We start from the raw sequence: 17,441 nt of genomic DNA, 5'->3' as shown, positions 1-17,441 counted from the left end.
GCCAATTATTGTACTTCCAGGTTTGTTTTGTTTAAAAAGGTATTATCTAACAGATGGAAAAACTTTACTTCAAGCAAAGGGCGGCACGGTAGCAGTGGTTAGCACTGTTGCTTCACAGCTCCAGGGTCCCGGGTTCGATTCCCACTTGTCTGCGGAGTCTGCACTTTCTCCCCGTGTCTGCGTGGGTTTCCTCCGGGCACTACGGTTTCCTCCCACTGTCCAAAGATGTGCAGGCTAGGTGGACTGGCTATGCTAAATTGCCCCCTTAAGTGTCCAAAAAGGGTTAGGTGGGGTTCCTGGGTTACAGGGATAGGGCTTAAGTGGGGTGCTGTTTCCAAAGGCCAATGCAGACTCGATGGGCCGAATGGCCTCCTTCTTCACTGTAAATGTTATGTTTTTCTGAAAGGTGCCTCACTTGTACTACAGTTGCAAACACGGAATCGATTTGACAACCGTAATGACTATTACTTCAATTTACTAGATTCATTGCCACTATTGGTGTAGCTATTTATACATCAAATGGAGAAACGATTTATTGAAAAATAAATTTTAAAAAAGGTTTAACTTTCATTAAGGTTCATTGAAAAATTCGTTTCAGTTCAATTCCAGATCAGTCACTTGAAAGTTCAATTTTCTTTCCCTAATTTAAAATCTCCTGTGACAGAAACATTTGCCTGCTGCCTACCTACATCATATGAGAATACATTTTCACCAACAAAGCAAGTCAGTAACCACAGGAAATGGATTCTAGATAATTGGTCAAAGGAACCAGAGATAACAAGAGGAAAACATTTATTTACTGAGTTATGATCAGGAATGAAAGGGTGGTGGAAGCAGATTTAATAATATAAAATAAAGATTCAAAAGAGTACTTGATAAATACTTGAAGAATGAAAATTTACAAGACTATATGAAAATAGCAGGGAGTGAGACTAACTGAATAGCTCTTTCAAGGGTCTATAGCACTGACACAATGAGCTGAATAGCCCATGTTGTATCCTTCTATGGTTCTATCATGATAAATTAAGTTGGTTTAATGCTTTCTGGCATAATGTTTCTATCTAATGGAACACAGCCAGCTCAATTTAAAAAATATGAATCTGAACAGTCAATTACTGCACAAAACTGTTTGCACCCAACAGGCATCTTGCGTTTTGCCAAAACAGTTCAATACCTGCCTCTGTTGTTAACTTTAGGAAACACACCACAAAGTCAGGTTGCACGGCTTAAGTACTTGTATTGTTTAATGCCAACACAAGTCCAGTTTGCCAATCTCAGACAGTTTTCCCCACCTCCCACAGAATGCTGCTTCAATTTCTCTCTCTTTTCTGGTCTTCAATCCTGTCTTCAGCTAGGCTGTGCACAAAAACAAAACTGAGTCCACATGCAGAATGTGTAGGGAAAGGCATAACAGGTGGGCATTATTCTTTAGGGCTCGCTTGCAATGCAACCGGGGTAGCCAGACGCAACAGTGGCCTGCAATTAAGCTACTCGCTTCATGTTTTTATTGAAAGAGGTCACAGCATGGATCAAAGAGAGGATTCAAGTGCTCCATGAGAAAATACATCCCTCTTTGAACTGTCGTACACTTCAATGATTTATATAGTGAAAAGCAGAGTTACTGAATGACCCTAACTACTGAAGCAACTTTTGTTCAATGCAAGGATCCTACATAGAGACAGGGGGTGAAATTCTCCCGAAACGGCGCGATGTCCGCCGACTGGCGCCCAAAATGGCGCCAATCAGACGGGCATCGCGCGCCCCAAAGGTGCGGAATGCTCCGCATCTTTGGGGGCTGATCCCCAGCATTGAGGGGCTAGGCCAACGGCGGAGGAATTTCCGCCCGCCAGCTGGCGGAAACGGCCTTTGTTGCCCCGCCAGCTGGCGCGGAAATGACATCTCCGGGCGGCGCATGCGCGGGAGCGTCAGCTGACAGTTTCCCACGCATGCGCAGTGGAGGGAGTCTCTTCTGCCTCCGCCATGATGGAGACCGTGGCGGAGGCGGAAGGGAAAGAGTGCCCCCACGACACAGGCCCGCCTGCGGATCGGTGGGCCCCGATCGCGGGCCAGGCCACCGTGGGGGCACCCCCCGGGGCCAGATCGCCCCGCGCCCCCCCCAGGACCCCGGAGCCCGCCCACGCCGCCTTGTCCCGCCATTCAAAAGGTGGTTTAATCCACGCCGGCGGGACAGGCAATTTATCGGCGGGACTTCGGCTCATCCGGGCCGGAGAATCGAGCGGGGGGGCCCGCCAACCGGCACGGCCCGATTCCCGCCCCCGCCGAATATCCGGTACCAGAGACTTCGGCAACCGGCGGGGGCGGGATTCACGGCAGCCCCTGGCGATTCTCCAACCTGGCGGGGGGGTCGGAGAATGACGCCCAGGATATTCACCAAGATCTTTACATAACTCATGTTAAGCAATGCATTCAGGAAATTAGAATGTTCTTCAATAATTCTTGTTCAACTTGAAACAAAGTTAGCATGAAAGTGAAATTGGCAATAAGACAGCTATTCATAGAGATAAATGGTCTTCGGCATCGATTCCTTACACAGGTCTGCCATCTAACATACCAGTCCTAAATTAATTGTATAAGCACCTGAATTTGAGTACACTGATATAGATTAACATGACAGCACATTTAAGAAACTTTTTCATGAAATACAACAGTGTAGTGAAGAAAGCAGCTTTAATTATTTAGGCAAACTATTTTTGATTTTTAAAAACTTATATCATTGTAAAAGCTATAACAGAGCTACACATACCACTGTGTTGTTAGCTTCAACATAACTCAGCTCCGGGATTGAGTTTCTGGCATAAATAGTAATTATGACTTGTCCTCCAGTTTGGTGCCAATCATGCCGGCATGGTACAACTTTATTAAGCTGTTAAAGTAGAAACCAAATATAATAAATCTACTAATTGCATAAAAGTCCAACAAAAATGCAGCTTCAAGGTCAAAGAATTCTCCCATTTTATGGTGAGAATAGTCATACAAGAACTTGTTTTATTAATATAAAGGCTGGGGCTTACTTGACAGGCTCCCTCTAGTCAGCTCTGAGGTAATGTCACCAAAAGGACTCATTACATGCACCTTGAAACAACTCTACAGAAAATAGCGAATGTTTTTTGAGGAGGTGACAAAGATGATTGATGGGGGGGGGGGGGAATGGATGTTGTTTACATGGACTTCAGTAAAGCCATTGGCAAGATGCCTCATGGCAGACTGGTACAAGAGGTGAAGTCACATGGGAACAGGGGAATTGGCTCGATCGCAGAAGGCAAAGGGTAGCAGTAGAAGGGTGTTTTTCTGAATGGAAGGTTGTGACTAGTGGTGTACCACAGGGATCTGTGCTTGGGCCTCTGTTGTTGTAGTGTACATAAACAATTGAGGAAAATGTAGCTGGTCTGATTAGTAAGTTCGCGGATGATACCAAGGTTGGTGGAGTGGCAGATAGTGTTGAGGATTGTCAGAAGATACAACAAGACAGATAGGTTGGAGACTTGGGCAGAGAAATGGCAAATGGAGTTTAATCCAGACAAATGTGAGGTAATGCATTTTGGTAGGTCTAACATAGAAGGGAAATATACCGTAAGTGGCAAAACTCCTAGGAATATAGAAAGTCAGAGATATCTGGGCGTGCATATCCACAGATCTTTGAAGGCGGCAACACAAGTGGACAAGGTAGTCAAGAAAGCAACGGAATGCTTGCCTTCATTCGATGAACCTAGGACCCTGGAGCTGTGAATCATAGAATTTACAGTGCAGGAGACCATTCAGTCCATCGAATTTGCACCGGCCCTTGGAAAGAGCACCCCACTTAAGCTCACACCCGTAACCCAGTAGCCTCACCTAACCTTTTTGGACACGAAGGGCAAATTAGCATGGTCAATGCACCTAACCTGCACATCTTTGGGCTGTGAGGGGAAACCGGAGCACCCGGAAGAATCCCACGCAGACACGGGAAGAACATGCAGACTCTGCACATATAGTGACCCAAGCTGGGAATCGAACCTGTGGATGGACAGGCACTCTTTCCCAGGGTGGAGGGGGCATAGGTTTAAGGTCCATGGGGCAAAGTTTAGAGGAGATGTGTGAAGCAGGATTTCTTATGCAGAGGCTGGTGAGTGCCTGGAATGTGTTGCCAGGGGAGGTTGTGGAAGCAGATACATTAACGGTGTTTAAAAGGCATCTTGACAAACACATGGATAGATGGGTATAGAGGGATATGGCACAAGGAAGTGCTGAGGGTTTGGCAAAGGTTTGGTATCATGACCAGTACAGGCTTGGAGGGCCAAAGGGCCTGTTCCGTGCTGAATTATTCTTTGTTACATGACAGCGGTAACAGCCAGCTCAATGACACTTGAACCTTAACCCGAAACTTGGAAACCATGTTATTGGGCGACTAGCCAGTGTCGCTAGCTGAGAAAGTTTGCTAGAGCTGGGTGCCTCTATATCTGCTCTCAAATTGATTGGCAAACACAACCCCCTCCCCACTTTTTGCAGTCATGTGGAGGGGCTATTCCTTGATGTTCTATTTCATACTATTACAGATTTAGCAAGGAGGCAATGTGATAATTGAAGCTTTAGCAGCCCAAAATTAGATGCCTAGGTGCATTTGTTTCATAAAATGTATATTCAGAAAAGTAATACCCCGTTGTCTAAATTGAAAATGTCTAATTTCATGATTCATATGTTCTGGGGTATAACTTTCAGTTTGGAAACTGTGTTTTAAATATAAGCTGATGGGAGCAGCTGTGTTGGGAATTGCAAATTTGGTCTCTATTTACTCAAAGTGGTTAGAGGGCTATGAAAACAATAAACAACAGCTCAAACTGTTTCATGCATGTGCCAGATTTGCATTCTTTCCTCACTCAGGGCTGTTGAGCAAATTTCAGGAAGATAACGTTTGGCACAACAATAAACTGAATTTCAATAAAAAGGTTGAGGTATTAAGAAACAATTGCTGAGCAAAAGAAAAATCATAGTATTAATCTGCAGAGTAATTAATAAAAATTACCAAGTGAGAGGCCAGTGTGTGTCCAGTTCTCAGTGTCACTCACTTCATCCTCAACTACTGTGAGTGGATGGGTAGTTATGTGTTGGTGTACGGTGGGGAGAGTGAATGAGAAACCTGAATTGGAAGGTACACTTACTCTCTCCCTCACTGCAACACACATGTGCACCCCTGCCACCACTTTTCCCCTCCCTGGGTCCACCTGAGGCCCAGCCCAGCTAGATCAGATTACCCTGCCAGACTACAGCAGGTGCTGTACCTACCTATCACTCAAGTTCCCCACACTGAAACTTAGAATTCAAACTTACCTGGCAACTGATTGTGTGTGTCTGATCAAATCACAGGCTGGTTGTTCTATGCCTTGGCTGCTGAAGCCCAAGAGCAGCTAACACATAGACAGGCTGATAAATCCACTGGACCTAATGGGTTGCCTCCCAGGATATTAAAGGAAGTAGCTACAGAGATAATAGATGCACTGGTAGTAATCCTCCAAGAATCCTTAAATTCGGGAAAAGTCCCAGAGGATTGGAAAACTGCCAATGTAACACCTTTATTCAAAAAGGAGACAAAAAAAACTAGGCCAGTTAGCTTACCTTCTGGCATTGCAACAGCAGAGCATTTAGAAATGCATAATATAATCAAGCATGGATTCAGGGGAAAGCATGCCTGACAAATTTATTAGAATTCTTTGGGGTGTACTAAGCAGGATAGATGAAGGAGAATCAGTAGATGTAATATACTTGAATTTCCAAAAAGTGTTATACTTGGAATTTCCAAAAAGTGTTCAATAAGGTGCCAGACAATAGGCTCTTAAATAAGATAAGAACCCATGTTGTTGAGAATAGTATAGGAGCTTGCATAAAGAATTGGCTAACTGACAGAGTTGGGATAAGAGGGCATTTTCAGGATGCCAACCTGTAACTAGTCGAGAGTGCCACAATTATTTGCAATATATATTAATGATTTGGGTCAATAGTCATAAAGTCACCATAGTCCCCGATGACCATAGGCTGCTTTCCCCTTTGAGGGGGAGAGCTGACTGGTAGTGATTTAATCTGAGGATCACGACACCTTAGGCGAGGAGCAAGGTTGAGAAGGTGGGGCCTTTATGAATAACCTCAGCTGGCAGGGGAATTGAATCGGTGCAGTTGGCCTTGTTCTGAATCACAAACCAGCTGTCCAGCCATCTGAGCGAAACCCTCTCCAATGACTTGGACAAGGTTGATTTGATTGCCAAGTTTGCAGATGTCACAAAAATAGGTGGGAAGGCAAGTGGTGAGAATGACAAAATCTACAGAGAGATATCAACAAATTAGATGAGTGGTCAAAAACTTGCCAGATGGAATATAATGTAGGAAAATGTGATGTTATGGTAGGAAGAATAAAGGAGCCGAATATTACTTAAGTAGAGAAAGACAGCAGAAAATTGCAGAACAGAGGGATTTGGGGGTCCTCGTGCATAAAGCACAAAAAGTTAGCATGCAAGCAGGTAATATGGAAGGCAAATGGAATGTCGGTCTTTATTTCAAAGGGAATGGAGTATTAAAAATAGGAAGTCCTGCTAAAACTATACAAGGCATGTGATAGACCACACCTAGAATACTGTGAACAGTTTTGGTCCTCTTATCTAAGGAAAGATAAACTCAGTAAGAAGTATTACAACACCAGGTTAAAGTCCAACAGGTTTGTTTCAAACACTAGCTTTCGGAGCACTGCTCCTTCCTCAGGTGAATGTCCCCAGTCCAACGCCGGCATCTCCACATCATGAAAGATAAACTGGCATTGGAGGCAGTCCAGTGAAGGTTCACCGTGTTGATCTGGGGCATGGAGGAATTTTCTTATGAGGAGAGGTTAAGTAGGTTGGATCTGTACTCATTGGAGTTTAGAAGAATGAGAGGCGACCTTATTGAGACATATAGGATTCTCAAGAGGGGCTTGATAGGGTAGATGCCGAGAGGATATTTCCTCTTGTGGGAGGGTTGAGGACCAGAGGGCATAATCTCAGAGTAAGGGATTACCCATTTAAGACGAGATGAGGAGGAATTTCTTTTCAGACCAATAGTGAATCTGTGGAATTCAATACCACAGAATGTTCAAGGCAGAGATAGACAGATTTAAATTAGCAAGGATTATATCAAATCAACCATGATCTTACTGAATGGCATGGTACTCATTGGACTGAATGGCCTACTTCTGCTCCCATATCTTATGGACAGCAGCCTGTCATTGGATGACCAGGCTTGCAATATTTTTCATAAGTCTGTTCATTAAATCTACAACTGCTGAGCCCAACGACGTGGCAGATTGGATCAGAATGTCTCGGGGACCACATTCAGACCTTGGGCCAGAGGTTGGACAAGCCTGAAATAGCTGAACCTCTTAAATTTAATAATGGAATTCTGAGTGATTGCAGCGTTTCTATTAGAGGTATAAATCATTCATGTAATTTTCCAAATCCAAGAAAGGTCAGAAAGCGGATGTTCCAGCTTTTCATCGGGATAGGTTGCAGGGAAGTAACCTAGTTTTAGGTTTGTCAGAGAGATTTTTCACAGAAAACAAAGTTACACGTTGGAACAGCTTGGAAGCAGGCGGAGAGAGAAAGTTGTCTGCAGTTGCTATTGGAGACTGACAGTAGCTTTGAGAAACAGAGAGAAATTGCTAGCTGTGGAGGAGAAACAGAAGGCTATCAGAAACGAATATGATTTTCTATTTTGGAGCCACCGAGCAAAAAAGCAGCAAGGCCCATGCTTGAGCATGGGTCTCCACAATCAGGAAGTGCTTAAGCACAGCTCACTAGTCTGGTGCTAGTGGAAGGCTTGCAACAAATCTTAGCCATCAGAGAATATAAGGAACACTGGGGATAATCAAAGTGAATTATTGGGAGCAGTACGGAGCGCACCTTGTTTTGGCAACAGGAGATGTGAAGGCACCCACAAGCTCCTGTAAAGCAGGGGCGGGGCAATCCATGGCCCAAGGTGTTTCCAGAACGAGAATGCCACAATAGAAGGCGGCATGGAGAATGAATCAGTCTGGAGGCACAAGTTCCAAGGTTCCAGCAATTGACAGATTTGATGAGCCCAGAGTGCTTTCTGCTGTCACTGGCTTGATAATAAACAGCATAGGCTGCTGCCTGGAGTTCTGTTCATGTTGGAGATCAACCAGGAACTGCCAGAATTCAGTTCTAGTGGACTACATGACAGTGCTGCTTGGGGCAAGGTCATGCGACATACCTCCTCAATGTTGGACAAAGGATGCATGTTCCCAAGGCCATTATCTCCATTGCGGGAGGTTAAGACCTGTGAAGGGTTGCTTTTGATCAAAGTTGACTGGAGCGACTCATCATTCAAGTGGCCATTGTACTTTGAAACTGCTGCAAGGCATCAATCAGGTGGCCAGCTCAAAAATTGTCCATTTTGAAAAGCATGGGGTCAAAAAAATGACTTTATTGTGAAGTGTGATAGCTCAATCGGGGGAGCATGTTGGTATAGTTTTAATAACTTAGGAACAAAGTGAACCTTTTCATGGAAACAAAGGAAAATCCTGTGGCCGAGCGAGTAACAAAAATTGGCTATGCGTCTTGGTTTTTATGGTCGACATCTCACATATGTCTGAGCTCACTGTCAAATTTCAAGGGCCCAACCAGCTCATTTCCCTTCTTTCAAATGTGAAATCAGGGAGTGTGCAAATTTACTTCAGACTTTGTGAGCGATTTGAAGACCTAAAGGAACTGGAACGAACATTTTGCCATGCGGTTCAACAACAAAGCAGTCAATGTGATTCTGACCTCGGGTAAATGTGTGGAGTTTGTACATTTTCCCAGTGCGCACGTGAGTTTCCTCTGGGTTCTCCGGTTTCCTCCCCCAGTCCAAAGATGTGCAAGTTAGGTGGATTGGCCATGCCAAATTGTTCTTAGGGTGGAGTTGCAGAAATAGACCCTTTGGCGAACACTTCACAATGATACAGCACAGGAGGCTATTTGGTCCATCATGTCTGTACTGGCTCTCCAAAAATCCGCGGCCTTCTTTCCTACCCTTGTACATTATTTTCCAGATAAAAATCCAATCCCCCCTTAAATGCCTGGATTGGATCCGCTCCACCACATTTTCAGGCAGTGTATTCCAGATTTCAACTTTCACTGCATAAAAAGGCTTTCTCTTACATCTCCACTGCATTTTTTGTTCTTGAAAACTTGCCAAAATCTGTGCTCCCTCATTCTCACTACCAATGAGAACAGTTTTTCCCTATCTACTCTCCAAACTCCACAAGATTAGGAAAAGCCCCATCAAATTTCCTCTCAACCTTTCCTTCTCCAAAAAAAGTCCCCAACCCTCTAAACGATCTATGCAAGTGAAGTTCTTCAGCCCTGGAACCATTGGTGGCATGGTAGCACCGTGGTTAGCACTGTTGCTTCACAGCTCCAGGGTCCGAGGTTCGATGCCCGGCTTGGGTCACTGTCTGTGCGGAGTCTGCACGTTCTCCCAGTGTGTGTGTGTGTGTGGGTTTCTTCCGGGTGCTCCGGTTTCCTCCCACAGTCTAATGATGTGCAGGTTAGGTGGATTGGCCATGCTAAATTGCCCTTAGTGTCCAAAAAGGTTAGGTGGGGTTACTGGGTTTTGGTGTGGGCTTAGGCAAGGGTGCTCTTTCCAAGGGACGGTGCAGACTCGATGGGCTGAATGGCCTCCTTCTCACCTGTAAATTCTATGATTTTGGCGAATCTTTTATACACACTACTAATTTCACATTTTTCTGAAAAGCATAGTACCCAGAACCTTGACTTCAGTCAAGGCCAAACCAGTGTTCTACGAGTTTATCATCTTGCTTTTGTATTCTAGTCTATAAAGACTAGGATGCTGTCATTCTTTCAACCTGTCCTGCCATCTTCAATAATTTATGCACATGTACACCCAGGTTCTACACTCCTGTACCCTTTTAGAAGTGTACCCTTTGTTTTATATCTTTTCTCTGTATCTTTTCTCTGCATTTTCCTCCCATATCGCTTCACACTCTGCATTAAATTTCACCTGCCATTTGTCAGCCTATTCCATAAAATCGATTTACGTCCTTTGAAGTTCTATACAATCCTCCTCACTGTTCACAATGCTTCCAAGTTTTATATCATCTGCAAGATTTGAAAATGTGCACTTACATGTAGATCTAACATCAGTGTTAGACCCCTTGCTCTTCCCAATAGATAAATAAACCCCTGGGGAACTCCACTGTAAACCTTCCTCCAGTCTGAAAAACATCCATTAACCACTCCTGTTTTGTGACACTCCGCCAATGTCATATTCATGTCACGATAGTTCCTTTTGTTCCACAAGTTCTTTTTCACTTCGCTCACAAATCTGTCATGCAGTACTGTATCAAATGCCTTTTGCATGTCCATGCAAACCCACGTCAACAGCATTATGCTCATTAACTCTCTTATTATCTCATCAAAAGATTCCAGCAATATAATTAAATGCCATTTGCCCGTAATACATCCACATGGATTTCCTTAATTAAACCAGATTCGGCAGTCAAAGACTATTAATTTAGTCCTGAATTGTTATTTCTAGAAGCTTCCCCTCCACCAAGCACTTGGTTTAGCACAATGGGCTAAGCAGCTGGCTTGTAGTGCAGAACAACGCCAGCAGTACGGGTTCAATTCCCGTGCCGGCCTCCCCGAACAGGCGCCGGAATGTGGCGACTATGGGCTTTTCACAGTAACTTCACTTGTGACAATAAGCAATTATTATTATCAGCACTGTTGAACTAGAACAAATACCTGTCACACAACTACTAGTCTCAATATATTGCATCAAGAGTACTAAAGCAGGAGATTCTGAATTTACACTTTTTATTCTGTTTAATTAATTTCCAGAACAAAAAGTAGTCATTGTTTACGCACCCTGCTTCTTCCTTCATCACTCTCTCCCTTTTTCTGTCTGAGCAAATGGTCAAGGTAAGACCATGCATGATATTGGTGTCCTATTCAACCCCAAGATGAGCTTCAAATCAAACATACCTGCTTAACTACAATTCAGTCTATCTGATGATACCCTCATCTCATCAACCTCACCGTACCTCATCAATTTCCTCCCGTCTTGTATTTAACTCCTGTCCTCCAACTCTGGAACCCTTCCCTTTAATTCAGTGACAGAATCTTAAACTTCATTCACACAGCTACAACACATCCCCTCTCTCCACCTTCAAACGCCGCCTCCTTAAAACAAAAAACTACACTCAATAATCTCTTTCTCAATGGTTATGTGTTATAATATGATGGTTATAATACACCTTTGTTTAGTTCTATTTGGTTCTACTCCCTTCAGATGTTGACGGTGCTATACAAAGAGTTAATCAAAGTATTCTGTTCACTTCATACTTGAATAGAATGCACTAGAATAGAATTAGTCATGGCCAATCCATCTAATCTGCTCATTTTTGGACAGTGGGAGGAAACCAGAGCACCCAGAGGAAACCCACGCAGTCACGGGGAGAAAGTGCTAACTCCACAGACAGTCCCTGAGGTGGGAACTGAACCCAGGTCCCTGGAGCTGTGAGGCAGCAGTGCTAACCACTGTGCCACCCCTAAATATATTGCAAAGAATACAATTAGACGCTAATAGTTTGAAGATCTTTATATATTTTGCTTTTGTTGTTATTGTAAATAATTATGTTGGAGAATGAAACATTTTTCCCTTTATAAGGAAAGGCTTCTGAACGGTCTATCAATGTGAATACTGAGCCAGACTTACTGCAGTTGCTTTGGTCCACATGTGCTTGCTCTGTGTACAGCCGCCTTGGGATATAAAAGAATTGAAATCGGAAGTTTTTCTCTTACAGCAGCTCCAATATTTCATTCTGGGAGAAAATTGTTAATGGTAGATACTTTAAACGATAAACTGCAAAATTGAGGCAAAGCATCAGTTATGAAATATTAAACTTGAATGCAATTACATACTACCAATGAGTCGTTTTCCACTGAATTGGGATGAGATCCGCAATAACAGATGTCCGTACAATTAGCAGAAGCTTTTACTCATTTAGACTTTGATATCATTTGTTGGAGACATTCGGACAGCAGATAACTAACACACAATCCTCAAACCATTTCTATCATTTGAGTGCAATTATATATTCCCTTAGCTGCTCATTTTCGTGTGATTTCTTTAAGTGTTTATTTAAAATTTATTCATTTGCGTGAGATCCAGGCATTGCTGATAAGGCTAGTATTTATTGCTCAAAGAATGCTAATCTAACAAGTAGGAGGTGCTGCATATTGAAGTGGTAAAAAGGGTTAAACAAAATAAAATAGAGGTGCTGCGTATTGCAGTGGTAAAAGGGGATAATCAAAATAGGTCTCTGGGACAGAATTTTAAAAATTAACACAAGTAAATTTAACAAAAGAAAATGGAAAAACAAAATACCAATGCTAACATTTCCCTGGGTGAGACAGAAAGAGTTTTAAGAGGTGCAGGGAAGCATTTCTGGAGATATTGCACCTACTGAGAGCTGTGCTCCAGGATGTACAGGCACCCAATGGTCTTGCACATTAGAGCTGGTACGGCAGGTTGAAACCACCGCATCATGACCCCAAATCTTTAAAATTCTGGGTTCCTGCTATGGAACAGCACAAGACTTGCACTCCGCGAGCAAATCACGTACAAAGCCTCTACCACCGATTTTCTGCTCCCATAATCAGGCAGGTGACAGGAGATGAATTACAGCCCTACATATTATTGATGTGGTACACAGCAAAGAGAAACCATACATACCCTTCGTGGAAAATGGGCACTCCAGAGTGATAAACACATACCTCTTCATTGCTGCCTGCATCTAGAAAAGTCTTCAGGGAGTGAATGAGAGCAAAATGTAAAGAAGATAAATCAGAAAAAGTCTTGGATTGAGCTAGTAAAAAATATATACTGGTTCGTGCTTTGACCATTAGAAATTTAAGTTCTCCATAACAGTGACTAAATAGCAAATTAACACAATACACTACATTAAATATGTTTTCATGTGCCAATTTGCTATTATGGAATTATCCATAAAAACTATGCAGTCTATAGAACCATAGCATTCCTACAGTATACAAGAGGCCATCGAGTGTGCATGACCCTCTGAAAGAGCACCCTACCTAGGCCCACTCCCCCGCCCTATCCCCATAACCCCACCTAACCTGCACATCTTTAGCTGTGGGAGGAAACTGGAGCAACCGGAAGAAATCTGCGCAGACAAGGGGAGAAAGTGCAAAGTCCACACAGACAGTCACCAAAGGCCAAAATTGAACTAGGGTCCCTGGCACTGTGAGGCAGCAGTGGTACCCACTGTGCCACCTCTGTAAATCAAGTTCTCTTTACCTTCGTAAAGGCCTATTGTTAATTCATCTATTTCTTAATAATGACTGCACTATAACAGTTTTTAAATAAAAATATTTGACAACTTCTGAATAAATGATGGCACAATATTATTATAATGTGGAAGATAGGTGAAAGTCACCGAGGGGGAAAACATTCAATTCTCCCCCCACCCCCCTCCCCCCACTGTAGCAGCCACATGAAAAACATACTTTCCTCTGGTTCAACTACAAAATCCTAAGCAATGGAGAATCATGCTTTCATAAGAACATAAGAACTAGGAACAGGAGTAGGCCATCTGACCCCTCAAGCCTGCTCCGCCATTCAATGAGATCATGGCTGATCTTTTGTAGACTCAGCTCCACTTTCCGGCCCGAACACCATAACCCTGAATCTCTTTATTCTTCAGAAAACTACCTAGCTTTACCTTAAAAACATTTAATGAAGGAGCCTCTACTGCTTCACTGGGCAAGGAATTCCATAGATTCACAACCCTTTGGGTGAAGAGGTTTCTCCTAAACTCAGTCCTAAATCTACTTCCCCTTATTTTGAAGCTATGACCCCTTGTTCTGCTTTCACCCGCCAGTGGAAACAACCTCCCCGCATCTATCCTATCTATTCCCTTCTAATTTTATATGTTTCTATAAGATCCCCCCTCATCCTTCTAATTCCAACGAGTACAGTCCCAGTCTACTCAACCTCTCCTCGTAATCCAACCCCTTCAGCACTGGGATTAACCTAGTGAATCTCCTCTGCACATCCTCCAGTGCTAGTACGTCCTTTTTCAAGTAAGGAGACCAAAACTGAACACAATACTCCAGGTGTGGCCTCACAACACCTAGTACGATTGCAGCATAACCTCCCTAGTCTTAAACTCCATCCCTCTAGCAATGAAGGACAAAACTACATTTGCCTTCTTAATCACCTGTTGCAGCTGTAAACCAACTTTTTGCGACTCATGCACTTGCACACCCAGGTCTCTCTGCACAGCAGCATGTTTTAATATTTTAACATTTAAATAATAATCCCTTTTGCTGTTATTCCTACCAAAATGGATAATCTCACATTTGTCAACATTGTATTCCATCTGCCAGACCCTAGCCCATTCACTTAACCTATCCAAATCCCTCTGCAGACTTCAAGTATCCTCTGCACTTTTTGCTTTATCACTCATCTTCGTGTCGTCTGCAAACTTGGACACATTGCCCTTGGTCCCCAACTCCAAATCATCTATGTAAATTGTGAACAATTTTGGGCCCAACACTGATCCCAGTGACCCAAGCAGGGAATCGAACCTGACAGAATACGAGAAATAAGAGGAACTTTTAACAAAGTAGATATAATACTCAGAGGAATTTAATCTTTATACAGGTCAGACAAATGGAGCAGCACGGTAGCCTTGTGGATTGCAGAATTGCTTCACAGCTCCAGGGTCCCAGGTTCGATTCTGGCTTGGGTCACTGTCTGTGCGGAGTCTGCACATCCTCCCAGTGTGTGCGTGGGTTTCCTCCGGGTGCTCCGGTTTCCTCCCACAGTCCAAAGATGTGCGGGTTAGGTGGATTGGCCGTGATAAATTGCCCATAGTGTCCAAAATTGCCCTTAGTGTTGGGTGGGGTTACTGGGTTATGGGGATAGGGTGGCGGTGTTGACCTTGGGTAGGGTGCTCTTTCCAAGAGCCGGTGCAGACTCGATGGGCTGAATGGCCTCCTTCTGCACTGTAAATTCTATGATAATCTATGATGAACACAATAAACAATGTACATGAAACTATAAACATAGTGCAAAAGCTGTCTCTCTCCCTTACAGGTCCCACCTTTATGAACCCACTACTCTTAAGCTAAACTAACCCCCCCCTTCTGCTGACGATAAATTTTCCTCGAAGTAGTCGACGAACGGTTGCCACCTCCGGGCGAACCCCAACAGTAACCCTCTCAAGGCGAAGTTGATTTTCTCCAAACAGAGAAAGCTAGCCATGTCCGATAGCCAGGTCTCCGACTTCGGGGGTTTTGAGTCCCTCCAAGCTAATAGTATCCATCGCCAGGCTACCAGGGAAGCAAAAGCCAAAACGTCTGCCTCTCTCTCCTCCTGGATTCCAGATTCTTCCGACACCCCGAAAATCGCCACCTCTGGACTCAGCGCCACCCTTGTTTTTAACACAGTCGACATGACATGTGCAAACCCCTGCCAAAATCCCCCAAGCTTCGGACGTACCCAGAACATGTGGACATGGTTCGCTGGTCCTCCCGCGCATTTTGCACACCTGTCTTCCACCCCAAAGAATCTGCTCCTCCGGACTACTGTCATGTGAGCCCGGTGAACGACGTTAAATTTATCAGGTTGAGCCTGGAACATGTTGCGGACGCATTGACTCGACTCAACGTGTCCGCCCATAGACCATCCTCCATCTCTCCTCCCAGCTCCTCCTCCCACTTGCGCCTCAGCTCCTCGGTCTTCGTATCCTCTGACCCCATAAGTTCCTTGTAAATGTCCGAGACGCTCCCTTCTCCTACCCATCAGTGGAAACTACCCTGTCCCTGTAGTTATGACTCTGGAGAAATCCTGGAATGCAAAAGAAGATGGCAGATGTTACTGGCTTTGTGCTGAGAAGGTTTAGAGTTCAGAAGAGACCCTCAGCTGTTTATAACTTTGTGTAGCATGGCAGATGGGCCTTGGTGAAATTGAGGAGTAGTGCCAGCCAGTGAAACTAGTCAGCTATTAAAGAAATGAAATTGCGCAACTAAACGGAGGCTGGAATGCAGACTCTGACATCCAGGGGAACTGAACCTCAATGGATGTGCAGTTGTTGAGGCATTGAGAGTTGGGAGTGACTGTGAGGGTATTCCAAGGCATGATCTTCAACAATGAATGGTGTTGGTGTTCTTCATGAGGAAAGAGTTTCAATGAGATTGGTTGACCTTTTTGATGTCTGGGTGGGTTGCTGAGAAAATCTGTCTTGGTTGCATTTGCTATTGTGAATTGTGGTGCATTAGACCGTTTGCTTGTTAATTCACATTAACTCTGAATATTAGAATACAAGATAGATATTGTAGATTGTTTTATCTTTCTGACTTTGTGTAATAAAAGTGCATTTGTTGATTAAAACCTATGAAATCTTGTGGCTTTATTTTCTTCGCAAGTGTATTGGGTATCAACCTTTGTCTATTTTGAACAAAGCGTTACTGGTCCCGAATCCGATCGTACCCAACTTTGTGTAGCATGGCAGATGTACCTTGGTGAAATTGAGGAGTAGTGCCAGCCTTAGTGGTAGGAGCGGGAAGGTTGACGTCTGTTTACGTAGGAAGTCGCACAACTGCAGATACCTGAATTTGATTCCCCTCGCCATCCCAAACTTCTCTTCCAGTGCCCTCATACTCTGAAAGCTCCCCTCTATAAACTTATCCCCCATCCTCTCAATCCCTACTCTCCATCATATCCGGAACACCCCATCCATACATCCCAGGGCAAACCGCTGATTATTACAGATTGGGGACCAGACCGATGCTCCCTCTGCTCCCACATGTCTCCTCCGTTGCCCCCAGACTATCAGGGCCGCCACCACCACGGGACTGGTCGAGTACCATGCCGGCGGGAACGGCAGAGGCACAGTTACCAACATGAAGCCTCCTCCATACGCTCCCATGCCGACCCCTCCCCAACCACTCACTTCCTGATCATGGTTATATTAGCCGCCCAGTAATAGTTGCTAAAATTTGGCAGGGCCAGCCCGCCCTCTCCCCGACTCCGCTCAAGCATTACCTTCCTTACCCGCGGGGTCTTGCCTGCCCAAACAAAGCCAGAGATCACTTTGTTGAACCGTTTAAAAAAGGACCGCAGAATAATGATGGGGAGACATTGAAACACGGACAGGAATCTCGGGAGGACCGTCATCTTCACCGTCTGCACCCTCCCAGCTAATGACAACGGGAGCGCGTCCCATCTCCGAAAAGCATCCTGCATTTGGTCTACTAGCCGGTCCAGATTTAATTTATGCAGCCGGTCCCATTCCCGCGCCACTTGAATGCCTTGGTACCTAAAGCTTCCCCCTACTAATCTAAACGGCAACTCCCCCAATCGCCTCTCCT

The 17,441-nt window shown here is 44.3% G+C and overlaps 1 protein-coding gene across 1 annotated transcript in view; it reads right to left on the bottom strand.

Moving 5' to 3' along the window:
* LOC140391697 (cysteine and histidine-rich domain-containing protein 1-like) overlaps window positions 1-17,441 on the bottom strand; it is a 65,130-nt gene that overhangs the window by 11,259 nt on the left and 36,430 nt on the right. The window contains exons 7-9 of the mRNA XM_072476458.1: window positions 12,778-12,848; window positions 11,758-11,863; window positions 2,765-2,884 (exon numbers count right to left, since the gene is read on the bottom strand). Of these exons, the coding sequence (XP_072332559.1) occupies window positions 2,765-2,884; window positions 11,758-11,863; window positions 12,778-12,848 (297 nt within the window). The remainder of the gene's footprint in view (window positions 1-2,764; window positions 2,885-11,757; window positions 11,864-12,777; window positions 12,849-17,441) is intronic.

This window comes from Scyliorhinus torazame, chromosome 15 (assembly GCF_047496885.1).
Source record: "Scyliorhinus torazame isolate Kashiwa2021f chromosome 15, sScyTor2.1, whole genome shotgun sequence".
NCBI classification, from domain to species: domain Eukaryota; kingdom Metazoa; phylum Chordata; class Chondrichthyes; order Carcharhiniformes; family Scyliorhinidae; genus Scyliorhinus; species Scyliorhinus torazame.
The sequence above is the reverse complement of the archived record's forward strand: the minus strand, read 5'-3'. Positions and strand labels throughout refer to the sequence as shown.